General features: G+C 34.2%; 2 protein-coding genes across 11 annotated transcripts; both read left to right on the plus strand.

Annotated features, from left to right (window-relative positions):
• The first annotated feature begins 1,213 nt into the window (after positions 1–1,213).
• Positions 1,214–10,103, plus strand: LOC107612481 (cellulose synthase A catalytic subunit 3 [UDP-forming]). Of its 7 annotated transcripts, none has more exons than XM_088497641.1 (17): positions 1,214–1,565; positions 1,659–1,744; positions 2,032–2,078; positions 2,488–2,696; positions 2,904–3,099; positions 3,956–4,176; positions 4,263–4,380; positions 4,476–4,653; positions 4,833–5,099; positions 5,212–5,557; positions 5,680–5,817; positions 6,276–6,401; positions 6,496–6,708; positions 6,829–7,093; positions 7,550–7,752; positions 8,444–8,794; positions 9,296–10,103. In XM_088497641.1, exons 4-17 carry the CDS (start codon positions 2,673–2,675, stop codon positions 9,878–9,880), a joined length of 3,231 nt encoding a protein of 1,076 aa, XP_088353767.1. In that variant the 5' UTR covers positions 1,214–1,565; positions 1,659–1,744; positions 2,032–2,078; positions 2,488–2,672; the 3' UTR covers positions 9,881–10,103. The 7 variants fall into 7 exon arrangements, with proteins under 7 accessions (XP_088353767.1, XP_088353763.1, XP_088353765.1 ...); XM_088497637.1 differs by having other exon boundaries at positions 1,228–1,565; positions 1,659–1,740; XM_088497642.1 differs by having other exon boundaries at positions 1,396–1,559.
• Positions 10,104–19,325: 9,222 nt separating this feature from the next.
• Positions 19,326–21,987, plus strand: SAG101 (senescence-associated gene 101). 4 transcript variants are annotated; one of them, XM_016314174.3, is made up of 4 exons: positions 19,326–19,573; positions 19,665–20,001; positions 20,312–20,851; positions 20,961–21,987. In XM_016314174.3, exons 1-4 carry the CDS (start codon positions 19,557–19,559, stop codon positions 21,828–21,830), a joined length of 1,764 nt encoding a protein of 587 aa, XP_016169660.1. In that variant the 5' UTR covers positions 19,326–19,556; the 3' UTR covers positions 21,831–21,987. The 4 variants fall into 4 exon arrangements, with proteins under 4 accessions (XP_016169660.1, XP_088352649.1, XP_016169658.1 ...); XM_088496523.1 differs by having other exon boundaries at positions 19,337–19,573; positions 20,964–21,987; XM_016314172.3 differs by having other exon boundaries at positions 19,360–19,573; positions 20,306–20,851.
• The last annotated feature ends 446 nt before the right edge of the window (positions 21,988–22,433 follow it).

The following is a 22,433-nucleotide window of genomic DNA, read 5'->3' on the forward strand; positions in this document are numbered from 1 at the left end:
AGAAGATGGTGATGATGATGAAAAAAAAAGAAGAAGCAGCAGAATATGAGGAGAAGGAAGATGAATAGTTTTGAATTATACATAACTTATCAAAATAAAAATACACCAAAATATCTTCGTTTTACACCCAAATATTTTCGTTTTATACCCAAATTTGCTGCAAATACAAAAATGAGTTATGCTACGTGTACCCTAAAATCAGCCACCAAAGTCAGCTATCAGTATAAAATACATACTGGAATACAAATATACATTGAAAATAAATTAAAGGACATATGTATTTATACACAAATACATTGGTGGCTGATTTTAGTGTACAAATAGCATTTTTGTACAGAAAAAAGTTTCCTCTAATGCTGCATTTTTTTTGTTCTTCTTCTTTTCCTTATTTCTTTCTTTCTTTTAGTTAAATGAATGTAAGTTCATGATATTTCAAGTAAATTTGTAGCATTATGTGTTTCTTCTTCTTTGTTTGTTTTTTTTTATTTTTGTTAAGAGAGTAAAACAAGAAGAAACTTGAGAAGGTAAAACAAAAAGGAAAAGATGAATACGAAAAAAAGAAGAAAAAGATGGTGACGATGATGGAAAAAAAAGCAGCAGCAGAAGATGAGGAGGAGAAAGAGGAAGAGTCTTGAATTATACAGAACTTATCAGAATAAAAATACACCCAAATATCTTCGTTTTACACCCAAATATCTTCGTGTTATACCCAAATTTGCTGCAAATACAGTAAAATGTTTCCTCTAATGCTGCATTTTTGTCTTCTGAATTGAACCACATCTCAGCCACTTGATTGAATTATTAATTATATTCAACAATGAGATAACTGATGATAGAGGAGAAAGAGAAAAAGAAAGGAAGAAAAGAAAATCCAATGAAAAAAGAAGGAGGAAGAGGAGAAGGAGAAAGAGGTGATGTTGATGACGACGATAACGAAAAAAAAATAATGAAGAATTAAACATTAAAAATAATTTTAAAAAAATTTTAAAAACATTTGAGATAAAAAATACTTTATTGAATATATAAAGAGGACATTGGTGTATTTAATTTTTCTTTAAGCTTTAGGGAAAACAAATAAATTTTGTGTTATTTATTTATTTATTTATGTAAAAACTAAAAAGTCCAAAATAAATGTAATTTTTGGTTTTATTAAATTGTACTCTGTATCACGTCACATTGGATACAGTCAGGTAACGTTAACATTGTCCCAAGCATCGTCACTCACTTGGTCAATCCACACTTCCAAAAATTCCCAACAACGAGACAACCCCTTTAATACAAAATAAAAAAAATTGTTCCTTTTGTCATAAACTCAGATAAATAATTATTTATAAATTATTAAATTCCATAAAATCTCACTGGTACTAGTAGCAATAATTTATTCCACTCGGTTTTAAGGATAACATTTTGTTTAATGCTTAGATCTTTTGTTCTTACGGAATCATTGTTGGAGGATAAATGTTTGAGTATTTGATACACAAAGCTAAGAACCCTTGTGAATTGTGATTATCTTTTCTTCAGCCATAACAAGTGTGTCTCTTTCTATGGCGCGTGAAAAGGTGTCGGTAGGTTTTGTACTAATTGCATTGTCGCTTTCGTTTGCTTTAAGTCTTAAGCGTTTTTAATTCATTATTATCATTATTGTTATTCATTCACAGCTATAACACAATTTGGCACACTGAAAAGCGTTGCTTCAAGCTTTTGTGGCTATGAAGAGAGATAAATAGATAGAGATACACTGTGAGTAAGGGAGTTCTTCATTGCTTCTCTCTCTTCTTCTTTTTTTTTTCTTTGAAAAGTGTTTTTGTTCCTCATTTGTTTGTGTGTTTCTGTTCAGTTCTGATTCTGACATTTGTGTTTTTCATTTTTCTCGCTGTTGATGGTTCCTGATTTTGTGCCGTTCTCTTTCTCTTTCCTCCTTTGTGAACTGTTGAGTGGGGTTTTTGTTGTTTTGGGGTTTATTTGGGTTAATTGTACAAGAAATTCGTCTAGGTTTTGTTCAAATTCTGAGTGATCTACCCCTGTTTTCAGTGGAAACTCGTGGAAGAAGAAGAGGTGCTTTTATTTGATTTTTTATGGTAAGTTTTCTCATAACGGATTTTGCAATTTCAGTGTGAGAAAGGTGAGAAATGTGTAATTGTTTTCTGTTCCTAAATCCTAAGTTTCTAACAAAAACCAAGGTTGAGATTTCTGTTAACTGTTGATCATTTGATCATTCTTGTTTATCAAGGGAAAAAGAAAAACCATTATTTATTTATTAATTTTTTGTTTGTGCGGAAAGTTCTTTGATATCTCATTCATACACAGGGAAGATTCCACTTTTTAAAGAGAGGGGAAAAAACGTAGAAAGAAGAAGAAAAAACGAAACACAGAATTTAAGAGCCAAAAGTTTCTTTTTCTCACTTTATAAACTGTTGAAAGTATTTTATATGAATACTTTTTTGGAGCTAGCTTTTTTCTATTCTAATAGCTTAAATGTTTCTACAGAAAAAAAAGGAGCATATTCTGCTGTAGGAGTGGATCAAAAGAGAGGAATATTTACAATTGATCTTCTAAGCTATCAGTAGAAAGTTCAGAAAATCTATTAAGTAATGTGTGTGTACCTTAAGCTTGAACAAAGCATTTGATCCCTTATTGACATCATCTTGGAAGAGCTTTCGTGAAGAGTTCCTATGGAGTCAGAAGGAGAAGCAGGGGTGGGTAATTGTTACCTCAGACATCTTATATTTTTTCCCACTTATTTTGGTGCAACTATTAGTTATTGAATGATATTTTATTACATGTTATTATGAGTCCAACTATTTTAACACTTTAAGTTGTTTTCTTGCAGTGCAATTATTGGTGATCGAATGATATTTGATTAAATAACATTTTAATTATGTCTGGTTTTTGGTATTACTCAGGCAAAGCCAATTACAGCTTTGGGTGCGCAAGTGTGCCAAATTTGTGGTGATAATGTTGGGAAGACTGTGGATGGCGAATCATTTGTCGCATGCGGTGTTTGTGCGTTCCCTGTGTGCAGGCCTTGTTACGAGTATGAAAGGAAGGATGGGAACCAGTGCTGCCCCCAGTGCAAAACTCGCTACAAGAGGCACAAAGGTGAAAAATGAAATCTCCATTGTGCTACCTATTGTATGTGTTAATTCTCACCATTCTTCATTCATATGTCGCAACTGTGCAAAAGATTTTTAGCATAGCAAGCTGCTTAAATCTTCAACAAATTAAACAAATGGGTGGCATTGCACTCATGTTAAAGTCAGGTCTAGCCTTACATTCAGTGTACAGCACATTATCTTTTATTATTTTATTTATAAAAATGTCTTCCCCAAATACTGATGGCTTGCGTAGCCATGCTATGCTCCCTTCGATGTCAACGTTCCTAACAAATTTCTTTCTTTATTATGATAATAATGTCCTACCTTGTAGCAAAAGAAACTTTTATACTTAAAAAGATATGCAGTATGCTTGGAAGCAATTTGAATAGTAGACCACTTTCAAGTGAACCAGATGCAATAATATATCTTTTCTGCTATTGGATAGGGTTTATCCATGTCCTGCATAGACTAGCTCTAGACTAAACAAAATCTGCTAACTGGATGGAAGTTTCTAGAATATTTCATTTATACCATGAAGGTTTGAACTATAATGGGGATTTCCTTGGCCCTTGAGTAATAGTGGCTGTTTTTCCCTTACCTATTTGACATGCATCTGTGTTTTGTTTTATGTGAAAGGGTTCAGCAGGGTTTTGAATTAACTGGATTTGTAGTGATTAACTTATTCTGCTTGTTGCTTCCGTGTAGTGCAACTGTAATCTGCATTAAAGTATCACAAAACAGCTGCATTGAATTTTGTTTCTTGCTCCAGTGCCTCCAAAGTGCAAAATCCTTTCATTTTCATTAGTACCTCTACTTTTGACTCTAATTGGTAATCTTACCTCTTATTTAATTGATTACAGGAAGCCCTGCCATTCTTGGAGACAGGGAAGAGGATGTTGGTGCTGATGATGTTTCTAGTGACTTCAATTATGATTCAGAAAATCAAAACCAAAAGACAAAGATTTCAGAGCGCATGTTGAGCTGGCACATGACATATGGCCGGGGAGCAGAGGCTGGTGCTCCAAATTATGATAAGGAAGTTTCTCACAACCACATTCCCTTGCTGACCAGCGGACAAGAGGTGTTTATCTTGCTACATTTCTTTTGTTTCCATCTCTACCCATTCCACACTGAAAACAAATTATCCACTTACTCGTTCAATTTCAGGTCTCTGGTGAGTTATCCGCAGCTTCACCTGAGAGGCTCTCGATGGCATCTCCTGGAGTTGGTGGTGGGAAGCGTACTATCCATCATACTCCATATTCATCAGATGTTAATCAATCTCGTATATCTCTTTCCCTTTCTGATAAACTGTAATTGTTATTGTTCATTATCTTGCTGTCTTATAGTGATTTGTGGTGCATGGATATTATTTTGCAGCAAATATTAGGGGTGGGGATCCAGGGTTGGGCAATGTAGCTTGGAAAGAAAGAGTTGATGGCTGGAAGATGAAGCAAGAAAAGAATGTTGTTCCAATGAGCACAGGCCAAGCTGCTTCTGAAAGAGGAGCCGGAGATATTGATGCTAGTACTGATGTGCTTGTTGATGATTCCTTGTTGTAAGTGTTTCATTTATAATTTTTTGAGGGCCAAATGGTAGTTCACTCTAAGAATTTCATATTTTAATATGCAGTATGACAATTAACATAAGGATGGTTTGGTAATCAACTGATATGTAATTATCTGTGCCATTCAATCTTGTCTATTGTATGTGAGATAAATTTTCTTTGTTATGAAGGAATGATGAAGCTCGGCAACCACTTTCAAGGAAGGTTTCGATTCCGTCGTCTAGGATTAATCCATATCGTATGGTCATCATTCTTCGGTTGGTCATCCTCTGCATGTTCTTGCACTACCGTATAACAAACCCAGTGCCCAATGCATTTGCATTGTGGTTAATATCAGTTATATGTGAGATTTGGTTTGCTATATCATGGATATTGGATCAATTCCCTAAGTGGCTTCCTGTAAACCGTGAAACATATCTTGATAGGCTTGCGCTAAGGTAGGTCCTTCCTAGACTTAAGCGTAATGTATTTATCGTACAAATACATTGCGTTTAGTGTTTATTTTTTCAATTTGAGATTCTTCTAACCAAGAATCCATGTGAGTTGCAGATATGACAGAGAAGGAGAACCGTCTCAGCTAGCAGCTGTTGACATTTTTGTCAGTACTGTCGACCCCTTAAAGGAGCCTCCACTGGTTACTGCCAATACTATATTGTCAATTCTTGCAGTTGACTACCCAGTGGATAAGGTCTCATGCTATCTGTCTGATGATGGTGCTGCTATGTTGACATTTGAAGCACTTGCCGAGACATCAGAATTTGCAAGGAAATGGGTTCCTTTCTGCAAGAAGTATAACATTGAACCCCGTGCACCTGAGTGGTACTTTGCACAGAAGATTGACTACTTGAAAGATAAGGTTCAGCCATCATTTGTCAAGGATCGCAGAGCAATGAAGGTTAGTGTGTGCCTCGTATAATTGACTTATTCGCTGTCTTGGTTTGTATGTGATCTACTTGCATGAGAGTTGCGTTGTGGAAGAGCATCTTTTAATTTTACTTTCCTGTTCTGTTTCCACAGAGAGAATACGAAGAATTTAAAGTTCGCATCAATGGACTTGTTTCAAAGGCACAGAAAGTTCCCGAAGAAGGATGGGTGATGCAAGATGGCACGCCATGGCCTGGAAATAACACAAGAGACCATCCTGGAATGATCCAGGTAGTTTTCATATTTATTTATTGGCCAGTTGAGTTTTTGTTATGAAGATGACTTTCTTCAAAACTAATGCTTTTTTTTTTATTAGTTTTGGAGTTATTTTGGGGTTATTGTCTATGCCAATGGAATAGATGATGAAGTTATGAGCATGCAATTGTTCTAAATATTGTACATGTGACTTGTATATGACTATCTGTATTTCTAACTTACTATAGTGTATTACTTGTGAGTAGAGATGGATTCAAGTGCAAGGTATTGAGGGCATGTGCCCAACTACGATTTGGGGATTTATTTAGTAGTACATGAATTCATGCATATTTTGCCCCATTATCTTGTTATGTTTTCCTGCACTAAAATGGAAATCATGTAATATGTATATGTATTATATTTGCCCGTATTACCAAAACCTTTTGGGTCCATGTGAGCAAGATGTTCACCAAAATTGAATTCTGTATCTGCAGGTTTTCTTGGGTCAAAGCGGAGGACTCGACTCTGAAGGTAATGAACTTCCAAGATTAGTCTATGTTTCTCGTGAAAAGCGTCCAGGGTTTCAACATCACAAAAAGGCCGGTGCAATGAATGCCTTGGTGAGTGGTTTACAACAGAAAATTGGGAAGTTACATTATCTACTCCCATGTTCTTTTCTAATCTCACTGGTAGTAATTATTATTGCCTGTGCAGGTTCGGGTTTCTGCTGTCCTAACTAATGGACCTTTCTTAATGAATCTCGATTGTGATCACTACATAAACAACAGCAAGGCCTTGAGGGAAGCTATGTGCTTTATGATGGATCCCAATCTGGGGAAATATGTTTGCTATGTACAGTTTCCACAGAGGTTTGATGGTATTGATAGGAATGATCGATATGCCAATCGTAACACTGTTTTCTTCGATGTAGGTGTCTTCTTCATACTGTTTGATTTTCTAATAATGCTATTACTTCTTGTCTTGTGTCATCCTTGTGCTTTACATATATATGAGTATATGATTGACTAACTTAAAAGTTCTAAATAGATAAACTTGAGAGGTTTGGATGGAATCCAAGGTCCTGTATATGTGGGTACGGGATGTGTCTTTAACCGGACAGCTTTATATGGTTATGAACCGCCTCTTAAACCGAAGCATAAAAAGCCTGGGTTGCTATCTTCTCTCTGTGGTGGAAGGCGAAAGAAGAGTTCTAAATCTAGTAAGAATGGATCAGACAAGAAAAAATCTAGCAAGCATGCTGATCCAACTGTGCCCATCTTCAGTCTAGAGGATATTGAAGAAGGAGTAGAAGGTAGGCCTGTTGTGCTTTTGTTCTGCCTACATTAACATTGATGGGTATACCACATAGCTGTACGGAGATTGTAATGTCCAGAGGTTCTATTGGTTTCTGATATCTTTTTTAGTGTTTTCTGTTTTCAGAATCTTACAAAGAAAAAAGTGAAAATAGAATTTTAGAATTTATTATTTTCGTTGTTTACACTTTTTCTTCATAAAATCATGAAACTGAAAAACTCTAAACTTGAAAGCAGGAACCAAATAGGTCCTTCGTTTTCATTACATCGTTATCAGTGTTAGAGATCTGCTACCTATGATATCTTAAATTGATTAGCCCATCTGGAAACTGTGCTACACTCCACATAATCTAAAGAGATGTTGTAGGGCATGATTTCACCCAGCTTTCAACTAATTAGACCTATTGTTTGTCCTATCATTTGTTATTTATTTCTTTATTTCTTTTCTATTTCAGGAACTGGATTTGATGATGAGAAAACTCTACTTATGTCACAAGTGAGCCTTGAGAAAAGGTTTGGTCAATCTGCTGTTTTTGTTGCCTCCACTCTTATGGAGAATGGTGGCGTGCCTCAGTCAGCTACTCCAGAAACTCTTCTTAAGGAGGCAATTCATGTTATCAGCTGCGGTTATGAGGACAAAACTGAATGGGGAGCTGAGGTATGATGTTATCATATGTTCTAATGCTATTTGATGTACATTCGGGGACTACATTTAACTTTAAAGTAGGTTAAGAGTTTACAAAAAGACTTCCAAATGGATCAATTTCTGTTTGAGCCGGTTGTTGAATGAGTTGGTCTTTGTTGAATTGAACTATGGAGTGGGGTGTCTGTTCCTTAATTTCTCCTTGTCATTCTTTGGAGTTTTAGGGTGGAGCTTTAGAACCTTTGCTCTTATTAATTTATCCAATGAAAGATATGAAGTATTTTTAGCATATCTAAGTGGTTACATTAGGTACCTACTAGACCACTCATTGGGCAAGACCCTCCATTGGGAAGCCCTTTCCCAAAAATCCCCTAGGCTGAGTCACTCTTCACTATTGTAAGAGTGGCGTTTCATAAGAAATTGAAGAATGAATTACAGTGTAAGAGACATTTCATGTTATCTTTTGAGCTTGGAATCTCGTGTGAATATTGGATCCATTGCCAAAAGCTGACTTATTAACTGGATAGCTGATTTAAGAAGCATATGACAGGCTTAATATATGTCTCAACCTTTTTTAATTTATAGGCATTTTCTTTGTTGAATATGTACACACCGAAAAGAAAAAGAAGAGAAAAAGAGGGGGGGGGGGGGGTTGAGGCACAGAGAGAGCATCAATTATACTCACTATCTTCTTTCTGTTCCACAGATAGGATGGATATATGGTTCTGTCACAGAAGATATTCTTACTGGATTTAAGATGCATGCTCGTGGTTGGCGGTCTGTGTACTGCATGCCTAAGCGCCCGGCATTTAAAGGTTCTGCTCCAATCAATCTTTCGGATCGTCTGAACCAAGTGCTTCGATGGGCTTTAGGTTCTGTGGAAATTCTTCTAAGTCGGCACTGCCCCATCTGGTATGGTTATGGTGGAAGGCTCAAGTGGCTCGAGAGGTTTGCGTATGTGAACACAACAATCTATCCAATCACAGCCATTCCCCTTCTCATGTATTGTACCTTACCTGCCGTCTGTTTGTTGACCAACAAGTTCATTATTCCCCAGGTGTGTTATTTCTTCTTAAACATAATATTGTTATAGTAGGGTGAACACCAATTTGACCTCCCAAAAGATCAAAATGTTGATAAATAAGTCCTTAAAAGATGTTTTATTAGTCAATGCTACCCCAATGATGAATTCTGTTGTTTTTTTAAGTTATATCTAAAGAATGCATTTTTGAGCATTGTCAATCAGATATGTCAGAGACTGATTTGTTAGCACCTTTTTCTTTTGAAAAGAACAAACGCCATTAAAGATTTTATCAGTACTGATAAGTTTTTAGAAACAGTACTTATTTCTGTTACAGTACTAACCAAACAATCACTTGACTTGTTTCTCCTAGAAATCACATTGTTTGGTTTGTAACTGGTGTCTAAAGCCTTTCTGAATTGACCTTCCTATGCAAAACACTACTATATTCTGAATGCTGTTTTATTATTGTATCACAGAGTATCATGTGGTCTTGTGCAACATAATGGTCTAATTTATTCTATCTTGTTTTTGCAGATCAGTAACATTGCAAGTTTATGGTTTATTTCTCTCTTCCTTTCCATCTTTGCAACCGGAATTCTCGAGATGAGGTGGAGTGGAGTAGGAATCGACGAGTGGTGGAGGAACGAACAATTTTGGGTCATCGGTGGTGTTTCATCTCATCTTTTTGCTGTGCTCCAAGGCTTACTCAAAGTGCTGGCTGGTATTGACCCCAACTTCACCGTTACCTCCAAGGCATCAGACGACGACGGGGACTTCGCTGAACTCTACATGTTCAAATGGACAACACTTCTCATTCCGCCGACAACGCTTCTCATAGTGAACTTGGTTGGCGTCGTAGCTGGCATCTCCTACGCCATCAACAGTGGTTACCAATCATGGGGTCCCCTCTTTGGTAAACTCTTCTTTGCATTCTGGGTGATCATCCATTTGTACCCTTTCCTCAAAGGTCTCATGGGTCGCCAGAATCGAACGCCGACCATTGTGGTGGTTTGGTCCATTCTTCTTGCATCCATTTTTTCTCTTTTATGGGTGAGAGTTGATCCATTCACCACAAGAGTCACTGGTCCTGATGCTGAGATATGTGGCATAAACTGCTAGACCAAAAAACATAGCCTGCTTGATGGGAATGTGTAGGAATGTAATTATTACTCTGTAGATTTTATATGTTTATGTATGTTTGTGCAGTTTATATCTATATGTAAGAAATCCGAGTTAGTACTAAGCTGGGGAAGGTTGTTATTTTGCTTGTAATAGTAACCTACTCACCTCTTTTCTGGAGAAGCATATATATAAAGGTATTCAGATATGATGGTTTTTAAAATTTTTTCCGCTCAATCTCATATACAGTGAATTCAAGAGGGAGCGGGGTTTGTTTTAAGGGTAAGAATGGGTGCACGCAGTTCAAAAATGGCCAATGAGTTGAGAGAACTAGAGATAAAATTACTTATCGTATTGTTTCATTCAAAGATTTTCCAAAATGCACATCAGAAATTAGCCATTTATTAGTTATTTGTATAGATACACAGAAGGATATCCTATTCATATTTAAGTTTAATATAACCATTCAATAATAAATGGATTATAATTTATTAGTGGCTGACAAAATGAGTCAAGTCTGTTGGATTGGTTCATTTATATGTTTACTGGTTTCAATCTTGTGGATTAAACAGGCTGATCTACTATACAGACAGATTAGCCGTTTAACTCTCTTAAATTTTTTCTCATTTTATTTTCATTTGTGGATTAAATAGGCACTCTAACAGGAAAGTTCATGGAGGTGGTGGATACCATGACAAGGAGGAAGATTAACATTATGTGCTTACAAGAAACGAAATGGGTTGGTGCAAAGGCTAGGGAGTTGGATACTTCTGGTTTCAAACTTTGGTATACATGAAAGGTGAAGAATAGGAATGGGGTTGGAATAATTGTGGATAAGCAGTGGAAGAAGGACGTAGTGGATGTCAAGAGGGTGGGAGATCGGATCATCTCTATCAAACTTGTGATAGAGGGAGGTGCTTTCCATGTGATTAGCGCCTATGCACCGCAAGTGGGTTCGGACGAACAACACAAGATAAGGTTTTGGGAGGATATAGAGAGTTTGGTTCAAGACATACCTTTGGGAGATAAGATTTTCTTAGGAGGAGATTTAAATGACCATGTTGGGAGAGAAGTGACTGGATATGGGAGTATTCACGGAGGCCATGGTTTCGGGGTGATCAATGCCGATGGTAAAACTATTTTGGACTTTTCCTCAACTTTTGATCTTCTCATCGCAAATACATGTTTTAAAAAGAGAGACGAACATCTTATAACCTATAAGAGTGGCATGACAAGCTCTCAAATCGACTTCTTCTTGTTGAGGAGAGTCGACCGAAAATTTTGCATTAACTGTAAAATTATCCCGAGAGAGAGTTTGACAACACAACATAGGGTGCTCGTCATGGATTTTCGCGTTGAGAAAAAGTTGAGGAAAAGACATCATACGAAGAACCCAAGGACGAGGTGGTGGCGGATGAAAGGTGAGGAACAAAGAAGCTTCCTAAGACGGGTAGGAGAAGAGGCAAAGTGGGATGGGAATGGAAGCGCGGAAGAGATGTGGAGGGAGATGGCAGAAGTTATTAGAAGAACAGCAAAAGAAAGTTTTGGTGAATCTAAAGGAATAGGGCCAAGAGACAAGGAGTCCTGGTGGTGGAATGCGAGTATACAAGAAAAGATAAAGATAAAAAGGGAATGCTTTAAAGAGTGGTCTTTATGCCACAATATAGATAACTGGGAAAAGTATAAGGCGGCTAAGAAATAAACAAAAGTGGCTGTAAGTGAAGCAAGAACAAGAGCATATGAGGGTCTCTACCAGTCTTTGGGCACGAAAGAAGGAGAAAAAGGTATATATAGATGTTAGGATTTGGTTGAATTAGTCCCACATTGCTTAGGATAGCAAATGGAGTGGGTGGCCTAGGCTATAAATATGAGGCTAAGTTCTCCATTTGTTTTTGCACCAGTCAGAAACACTTTAAGCTTATATCTGATTTTTCTTTTCCTCTGTACTCTTTGATTAGAGAGTGTTGTGAAGTGTAGTTAGATATTTGCTTTGAGAGAGTGTGGGTGTACTGGGGTGCCGGTGTTAGAGAGAAAGAAGTCTATGTGTTGTAACAATTTTCACATAGTGATATTCTCTGGTTGTCATTTGACAACGGCCGTGGTTTTTTCTCCGGTAATTGGAGTTTCCACGTTAAATTCTTGTGTTGTGATTGTATCTATTTTATTTCTCTGTCAAAGGTGTTTTCTCAAGGGGAATGGTGTCTTATTCCCAACAAGTGGTATCAGAGCTTCGGTTTGGTGGGATTTATTCTTAGTATGCTCTGTGGCTGCAGCTTAGTCTGACCTTCCACATCAGAAAAGAATTTTGTCCTGTGGCTTGAGGTTGATCTTTGGTTGCTGTTGTTGTTGCTGGAAGGCAGTGTGACACTGTGAGAGTGCAGTTTGGAAAGGTTCTGGCTAAGGAAAGACTTGGTATTTAAGTGTGTCCATTGTGACCCACATCTCTTTCCTGGGAACTCTTCCTAGTACACGGTCTACAGTTGAGTTATACTATTCCAGTATACGGTTGCAACAATGTCAGGATATTCAAGTGCTGTGAAGTTTGAAATAGAGAAATTTGATGGAAGAATCAATTTTGGCTTGTGGCAAATACAAGTCAAGGATGTGTTGATACAATCAGGTTTGCACAAGCCGTTGAAGGAGAAGATCTCTGGTTGCTCTCTCTATGAGAGAAGATGATGTTCTCTAGAAGACAAGAAGTATCCTCATGGTATTACCGCACTGCCATGGATAAGGATGAGTTGTGGCAATCGGGTCCACAATTGCACACGGGCATTGGTTGGCGTTGAGATGCAAGGTGTGTGGCGGAGTTAGGTCGATGGCTGAAGAACTTCCAGGAAAAGCCAATTTGGAAGTTGCACCATGAATTTTCAGCAAGGTTTCGATCTGTACCAAGGCGAAATGCTTGGAGTGGTCTAATTCCAAGTGAGTATACTTTCATGGTGGAGTATGATAGTTCTCTGAACTATGATTGTCGGTATAGACAATGGCAGCAAAGAATTGTCGGTGTTGATAATGGAAGCTGAAGATGTGTGACTATTTCAATCAAGGTGGAGATTGTTAGGATTTGGTTGAATTAGTCTCACATTGCTTAGGATAGCAAATGGAGTGGGTGGCCTAGGCTATAAATATGAGGCTAAGTTCTCCATTTGTTTTTGCACCAGTCAGAAACACTTTAAGCTTATATCTGATTTTTCTTTTCCTCTATACTCTTTGATTAGAGAGTGTTGTGAAGTGTAGTTAGATATTTGCTTTGAGAGAGTGTGGGTGTACTGGGGTGCCGGTGTTAGAGAGAAAGAAGTCTATGTGTTATAACAATTTTCACATAGTGATATTCTCTGGTTGTCATTTGATAACGGCCGTGATTTTTTCTCCGGTAATTGGAGTTTTCACGTTAAATTCTTGTGTTGTGATTGTATCTATTTTATTTCTCTGTCAAAGGTGTTTTCTCAAGGGGGAATGGTGTCTTATTCCCAACAATAGAATCGCAAAGAGCCGAGAAAGAGAACGAGAGATTTGGATCAGGTTAAGTGCATAAAGGATAAGGATGGAGAGATGTTGGTTCAAGAGGAGAAGATTAATGAAAGGTGGAAGAACTACTTCTACGAGTTATTTAATGAGGGACAGAAGACTCTTCCGAGTCTTGGTCGATTATGCAAAAGGGAAGAAGACCAAAACTTTGACTACTATCGAAGGATTCGAGACTTCGAGGTAAAAGAGGCTCTAAAGCAGATGAAAAATGGTAGGGCAGTAGGACCTAATAATATCCCGATTGAGGTTTGGAAAGGTCTTGGAGAAAAAGGCATCAACTGGTTAACCAAGCTTTTTAATCAGATTTTAAGGTCAAAGAAGATGCATGATGAGTGGAGAAAGAGCACATTGGTATCTATCTACAAGAATAAGAGGGATATACAAAGTTGCGAAAACTATAAAAGGATTAAGCTTATAAGTCATACTATGAAGTTATGGGAAAGGGTGATAGAACGGAGGTTGAGAAAAGAGACACAAGTAACAGAGAACCAATTTGGATTTATGCCAGGCAGATCTACCACTGAAGCGATATACCTATTAAGAAGGATGATGGAGAGGTATCGTAGTAATAAAAGGGATCTACATATGGTGTTTATTGATTTGGAAAAAGCGTATGATAGGGTACCAAGGGAGGTCTTAGGGAAGGTTTTAGAAGAGAGGAGAGTAAGGATCGCATATATTCGGGCAATTAAAGACATTTATGATGGGGCCACAACTAGTGTGAAGACTCAAGGTGGTGTGACAGAGGAATTTCCTATTGGTATAGGATTACACCAGGGATCATCCTTAAGTCCATACCTTTTCACATTAGTCTTGGAAGTACTCACAGAACACATTCAAGAGCCTGTGCCATGGTGCATGCTTTTTGCCGATGATATCGTCCTTATGGGAGAGTCAAGGGAAGACCTAAATAAGAAGTTGGAGTTATGGAGAGAAGCTCTAGAAGTGTATGATCTGCGCATAAGCCGTAGCAAGACGGAATATATGGAATGTAAATTCAGTCTGAGAAGGGAAAACCCCAATATAGAGGTGAAGATTGGAAAAAACATCCTACGAAAAGTTAAAAGTTTTAAGTATCTTGGGTGCATCATACAGGATAATGGAGAGATTGAACATGATGTAAATCATAGGATCCAAGCAGGTTGGTCAAAATGGCGGAGTGCATCTGGTTTTATATGCGACAAAAAAGTGCCTTTAAAACTTAAAGGTAAATTCTATCGCACCGCTATAAGACCGGCTATGCTGTATGGTACAGAGTGTTGGGCGGCTAAAGGGGACCACGAACATAAGCTGAGTGTGGCAGAGATGAAGATGTTGAGATGGATGAGTGGTCATACGCGATTGGATAAAATAAGGAATGAAGATATAAGGGAGAGAGTTGGAGTAGCACCCATTGTGGAAAAGATGGTTGAATCGCGTCTCAGGTGGTTTGGACATGTGAGAAGAAGACCGATAAAACATCCAGTCAGGAGGGTGGATGAGATGGAAGATGGACAAATGGCGAAAGGCAGAGGAAGACCTAAGAAGACCATTCATGAGGTGGTCAAACGAGATCTACATGTAAACGGTCTCTCTGTAGACATGATACATGACAGAGCACAATGACGTTGTTTGATTCATGTAGCCGACCCCACTTAGTGGGACAAAGCTTTGTTGTTGTTGTTGTTGAAAGTTTTTTACAATCTAATCCAAAGCTAATATTTTAATTCAAAAATTGATTAATTTTAATTAAAATTGTTTATTTAGATTGAAAAATAAAAACAAATAGACTAGTCCGTTTAGTCTGTCCGACATATCTTAAATGTGTTCAATTTCATTTTAAAGGTCCATATATATTTTGATATAAAGACCTAAATGGACGAGTCTAAATCAACATAATCAATCCGTTTAATTGTCATTTTAGGCAATTATTTTATATTTTTTAAAGTTCATTTGTTTTAAGCATTTTTATTTATATATATTTTTAATATATAGTTTTTATTAAAAGAAATGTTAACAATTAACACTTTTTATTGATATTAACTAATATTTTTAATCAATATCTTATATTTACTGTTAAAAATTAGAATTTAATATTTAAACTTTAGAATTTAAAATTTAATATTTAAAATATAAAAAAATATAGAATATAAATTAATTATTAATTAAAATAATAAATTTTATTGGTGAAATACTATTGTTGTTTCGTTAATAACGATGAATACGTATGGTCAAGTCAAGTTGTCGTTTTGAGACGTACACCGTGTGGGGTATGTACTGTGTAGGAAAGTAAGAAATAAACAATGCATTCTTCCCTCGAAGAAACCAAGCAATTAACACTTTTACACTCTTTTCGGTCTTCCCGTTCCCTTGGTGTACCTTTGGCACATTTGTGTATAAAAAAGAGTAATTTTGCTAATTTTCGTTCTGTTATTTATCAATTGGAATTGTGATTCTTAATAATTAATTTTGTCAGTTATTTTTGTTAATATTTTTGTTTAGAGTTAACGTATTTTATTTATGTATCATATTAGTTGATGATATATCAAAAAAGTATTTCAAAAGATAAAACGTTTTTGTCATGTTAATAATATGCTGCAGTAAAATAAAATAATTAAATCTTTAAAAATTTTTTAAGAGACATTTAAACTTCAAACTAATTTAAATATAAACCTATAATAAACCATAAAATAGAATCAGTATCCTTAAATTTTAATAAGTTATTGTACTTGTTATTGCACTAATTATTGGTTTTAGTTGATAGAAGCCTTAGTTTCTTACTTTTTTATGTTGCAGAAATTTTATTTGATGACATGTGTAAGAAATAGTTGGTCTCGAATAATGTTACTTTCACTACTTTAATTGATAGACCATATAAATATGAAGAAGAATTAATGATCAATTAAGACATTAAGCCGAATTTGATCACATACAATGCGCTAATCAATGACATTTGCAAGATCTACGATTTAAAAGAAGCTAAAAAATTTGTGAATGAGATGAATGAAAAATGTTTAAAATCTAATAAGATCACGTTTACAACGCTAATAGATAAATATTGTAAAGATAGAGATATAAAATTTGTATTGGAAATAAAAAAGAAAATAATTGAAAGAGATAAACTTGATGAGAGACTTTTACTGTACTCATAGGAAAAAGAAAGAGAAAAAGGAGCAAGGAATTGAGATTACCGCCAACCAAAACCAGCAACCAGTATAGCAAATACAATGAGTTGTTAAAATTTAGGAATATTTATCCTATTTCATAGTTCATTATGAATTTATGTGTCTACGTTTAAATTGGTTAGGAGTTTAAGTGACTCTTAAATTTTTTTTAATTATCCTATTTTACTGCAGTATTTTGCTGATACGACAAGAGTCGTTTTGTCATTTGAAATGGTTTCTTGACACATTATCAGTTAACGTGACACGTAGATAAAATTCGTTAGTTCTAGACGGAGACATTATCAGAGAATGTCTAGCAAAATTAATCATTAGGGTAGCGTTTGTTTTCGGGGCAGGACACGGAGACATGGACAACACTTGTTTAAAAAATGTTTGGAAGCAGAGACATGGACAGTGGACATATTGTCTCCGAGACAGTTTTTTATACTTTTGTGTCCACTCTTTCACGAAGGACAGTGATGGACACGGGATTTAGAAGAGTGGACACGGACAATTTTATAAATTTTGTTTTCCTTTTTTTCCACTATTACCCCCTTCTTATTTTTCCCATTGCGTTGTTCAGAGATACTTTTTTCTTCCTGTTCTTCCTCTATCTCTTTTTTTCCAAGTACTATCTCCTTTCTGTAGAATTTTTTATTGGGAGTAGTAATTCTTTTCTTTTTATCGTTTTACTTCAATACCATTTTAACCTTATATTATGTTATTTGATTTGTAATAAAAATAATAACAAAAATAATTAATTTTAAAACTTTTGAAAGATAAATATTAGCAAAAGTAAAATTGATCTTTTAAAATGCTAAAAAATAATTTATAAAAATTGCAATTGATTTTATATAATTTAAATAAAAATCAGTTTTTGATAAAGAAAAATCAGTTTTTAAATTAAAAAAAAAGTTTTTTTAAATAGAAATAGATTTTTATATGTAAAAACTAATTGTTTTTTCATGTAAAAATGAATTTTTTTTTTAAAATTAATTTTTTATTTAAAATTAATTTGACTTATTAACTTAAACAAAATTTTTTATTAACCATACTCAAATTTATTTTTTTTTGTTAATCTTAACCATATGTATTCCTACATATTAATAATAAATTTTAAAATAAAATAATTATATTTATAAATTTTATTTTAATATAAATACTAATATATTTTTTTATTAAAATTTTTTGCCTCTTCAAATATTTTTTTCAAGTTTCGTCTGTACTCCTACGTACTCTCATTTTTTATTAAATTAATTTGTATTGATGTAAAAAATTTGGAATTACAGGGCTATTTTAGTCATTTCATATAATATTTTAGTCTTGTCCATGTGTATCCAAACATAATACTAGACATTACATTAGTGTCTTGTCCATCGTATCCAAACACAATACACAAAAGATAATTTTTAGTGTCTCCGTCTTATTGTCTCCGTTTCAGTGTCATGTTCTATCCTGTCTCTAAAAACAAACACAGCCTAGGAGTCGCAATATCATTTTTCAATCGATAAGAAGTGGAAAGAGAGTTAACGAAATAATTAAGGGGTGGGATGGGATTTTAATGTTATTATTTTAAAAAGTAAATATTTAATTTGTTTAACAATAATATACTTAATTAATTTTGTCTGATATTATTTTTAGGGAAGATTAAACAAAAGTATTATTATTCTTAAGTAAAGTTATATGATTAAAATCATAATTTAAGCCTAAAAAAAATAAAATTGTAACATAGTTATGGTCTTTATTTATACAAAATAAAAAATATTTAATTCCATAAAATGAAATACACATGAGTGAAAAATTTGCAGAAAAATAAAAAATATCACTACTATTAAGTATATATGAATAAACTTATAAACATGACAAGGAAAAAGAATAAACTTTTAATGGATTGTTACACAATTCAGGAATCTTATGAATACTACTTAAAGTCGTAAACAGTAAACTCTGTATTATTAAACTATTTGTACATTATTATAAAAAGAAGAAACTAATGTCTTTTCAAACATAATTAGATATATTCTCTCGAATAATATACTCTTTATGTTCTTAATCCAAAACTAAACTCTAATGAATTTCTAATTTTTCTATTAACTGTTATGGGGGAGGATGTGGGGCAAGCATTCTTATTACAATTTTAAAATTTTTTGAGTAATATATGATAATAATATGTATTTATTTTTATTAAATTATTAAATTTGATTCTGTACTAATTTTTATTCAATTTTTAGTATTTAATAGTCAATTTACAAATTTTATATTAGATGTCTATTAGAATGATTATTTTTCAATTTAAATAAAATTTATATATTTTTTTTAAAATTAACTGAAAAAAATATTATTTATCTTTTTTGATATTAGCATCAAATTTTTTCATAGCAACTATATTATTTGAAAGAATTTTTTTAACTATAAATATCAATAAAAATTGACTTCTAATTTTATGAGAAGTAAATTTTTAAATAATTATTTACTAATATATATAAAGAGATATATTTCGATTTTTATTTATTATTAAAAAATTACTCAATTTTTTTAAAATATAAAATATAAATAATAAAATTTTAAATTATATGTTATTATTTAAATTACTATTTTAATATTTTAATTTGTAAATTCGATATTTTAATTTAAAAACTAATCATATTTTATAATAATAAAATATAATTATAACAATAATTATATTATATATAAAATATATATTAAAATATAAAATAAATATTAAAATATATTTATTCATAAACATATAATAATTAATAAATAATGTTATTATATTATATATATTTAACAACTGATCTTTGTCTCAGGCCTCTCTCTCTCTCTCTCTCTCTCTGTTGACTTAAAAATTCCTTTCTTAACATTAACAATAATGGCATCATCTACCATGTCTTCTTCCTCTTTCCTTCTAAGAAATTCCCATGGCAGAAACCCTTTGCCCTATATAATTATAATCTACCACCAACACCAACCTCATACCACGTTTTCATTACATAATCTTCATCATGACCCAATTCAATGAGTACTCCTCTTCCCCTTTTTTAATTTATTTTTTTTTTAAAAAATATTTTTGGTTCTCAATAACAATTAACATGATCACTTTGTTATTACAGATTCAGCAGTGGAATTGAGCTTGCATCTTATGTCACAAGCTCTGGTCTTCTCTGCAGATCATGGAACACCATATCATCTTCAAGCATAGCTTCAAACGAGGGACAGAGGCTTTCTTGGAAAGTTCACAAAGAAGAAGATGCTGATTTGAAAATCATAGTGTTTGAGACAACATCACAAGTTAAACTTGATTTGGTTTCGTCTTTAAAGCTCAAGAACCAAAATTTCCTTCATTTTGAATTTCTATGTACCAGAAAGAATCCAGAGTTCCAGCTTAACAAGGATGCATACCACCTGTTCTACGAAAATCTTCAGAGTCTTGATGAGTTGAAATCTCATGTAAGCCTTTTTCCTTTCACTGTTTCTGTTTTTGAAAGAAGGAGCTCAACACCAAAAAGTGGAACTTATTACAAATTAGGAAAAGAAACAAACCAACAAACTAAAGTTTCCTGAAGTTTGATGTGTGGACAAGTCAAGGTTGTTAATTAGTGTAAATTTGAAGTTAGTATATTTTTAGGAGTATGATGTTCTTCATTTTGTTTTTCAATTACTCTTACAGCAATTAGTGAGATGAATTCTGTGTCAAAGATAATACATTGTCTTGTATGTTGTTTTTCCTATGTAAACATTTGTAGCAATTTAGTTGCAGATTACAAGCTCCACTCGATTGATTGTTACTGGACAAGGTCTTGGTGGATCAGTTGCCATTCTCTTTACCCTGTCACTGTTAGACATATTTACTACAGGAAAGAACCGCCCGCTATGCATCACTTTCGGTTCGCCTCTTATTGGCGACATGAACTTGCAAAAGGCCATGTCGCGTAGCACTACCTGGAATTCTTGTTTTCTACAAGTTGTGTCTCACAAAGACCCTCTTCTGAGGATGTTTGTCGGTCCTCATGCTACTCAATACATGCCTTTCGGAACATTTCTCTTTTGTTCGGATGAAAGTTCTACTTGTTTTGAAAACCCTGAGTCCATTTCGGTAGTTCTCAAGGCAATGGCCTCAATTCAGGGTGAAAATCAAGGATTTCAGTCTTCTGATTATGGAAATATAGTGGAGAAGCTATATCAAAAATCAATTTACAAGGACCTATTGGCACGTGGTGTAGACATGACCGGTTGTAGTACGCTACAAGCGAGTATCATTTTGCAGTTATCTGCACTAGGACTCACTCCACAGATGCAGGTAGAATTTGTTATGAGAGTTCCAAGTTAACCTTACTAGATTTTTTTATGTGTAATTAGACTTGTATTTTTTTGAAACTTAGTTTGAACTGATATATTTAATTTGGCAGCAGCAGAAACAATATAACATTGATATCAATAACTTGGTGAGAACTATAGAGATATTGGAAAAGAAATACAATCATCAGAAGAGGACAATATTTGACCCTACCAAGAAATTGAATGTAATGAAGGTAGACATGGTCCAACTTGAATGGTACAAGAAGGATTCTAGAAACCAAAACATAGGGTACTACGACCGCTACAAGAACATGCTCTCAACGAATAAGTTCTCAACAAGTGACCAAGATGTGGTTAATTTCCACAAAAACCTCACAAATTACTGGGAAAAGATGGTTGAAACTGCAGAGCTGAAGCCCCAGAAAGAAGGTGCAGCATTTCGCACGCGTTGGCTCTTCGCCGGGACTAATTATAGGAGAATGGTCGAGCCCCTTGAGATTGCCAACTACTATTATTCAAATGAGGGCTACAAAAAATCTCGGAAAAGCTATTTTGAAACTAGGTCTAAACATTATAAGCAGCTAGAAGAGTGGCTAAAAGAAGGAACAGCAGCAGCAAGCAATTCCAACAGCACAGGAACAAGGAATGTGGAATCCATTTTAACCTTTGATTCTTGCTTTTGGGCCCATGTGGAAGAGGCATTCATTTCATGCAAGGTGGTCAAAGATGTAAAAGTTGATGTCCAACTGAAGGAAAAGGCAAAGAAGAAGTTGCTTGAGTTTGAGGACTATGTTTATGGTTTGCTCAAGAATTATGAAGTGTCATCAGATATTTTCTTGAGGGACAGTAGTTACATGACTTGGTGGAATGAGTATGAGAAAATTGATGGAGCAGTTTCTTATTCAAAACTAGGAAGATTCATGAGCAATGCTAATAATTATAATGTGAAGTATGTCAAGGGAACTTATAATTTCAACTGAAGTACGCCTCTCTAATTAATGCTTTTGGTTAATTAGTCATTAGTGTGATTGAAAGAAAGTGAGAATTGGGTGTTCCAATAAATGTATTGTAAAAAACTCAAAATGTTTAGTTTATTATTGCAAAATTTCTATTTGAGAACCTTAGCCATGTTAGTTCTAGTTCTTGTTTTTATAATTACTTCAGAAACTATTTTTAACAATGAATAGCAGATCTTGACATTTATGATTATTACATAATAAAAATATGAGTTAGAATATACTCGAATCCATATCAATAAGATGATGTCTTTACTTTTATTCTTTCTTGGGTTGTCTTTTGATGTTTCTTGGTTAACTTTTTACCAATTTCGCTATGTTTACATCGTTTATATTAAATATCGTTGTGACATCGGTATTTTCTTAACAACTAAATATATATTTTTTTATGTTGTTAATTAAAAAATAATTTAAGTACATAATTAATTAGTAACAATCATTTTTTTATACAACTGTCAAGAATACTTGGCATGTAAATAGCATTTTTTTTTCTTTTTTTATCTCCTCATAAGTTTCTGTTTTTAGGTGATTTTCTCCTCTTTTTCGTTTCAGTAATAAGTAATAACA

Source organism: Arachis ipaensis, chromosome B8, assembly GCF_059453495.1.
Source record: "Arachis ipaensis isolate K30076 ecotype BB chromosome B8, ASM5945349v1, whole genome shotgun sequence".
NCBI classification, from domain to species: Eukaryota; Viridiplantae; Streptophyta; class Magnoliopsida; order Fabales; family Fabaceae; genus Arachis; species Arachis ipaensis.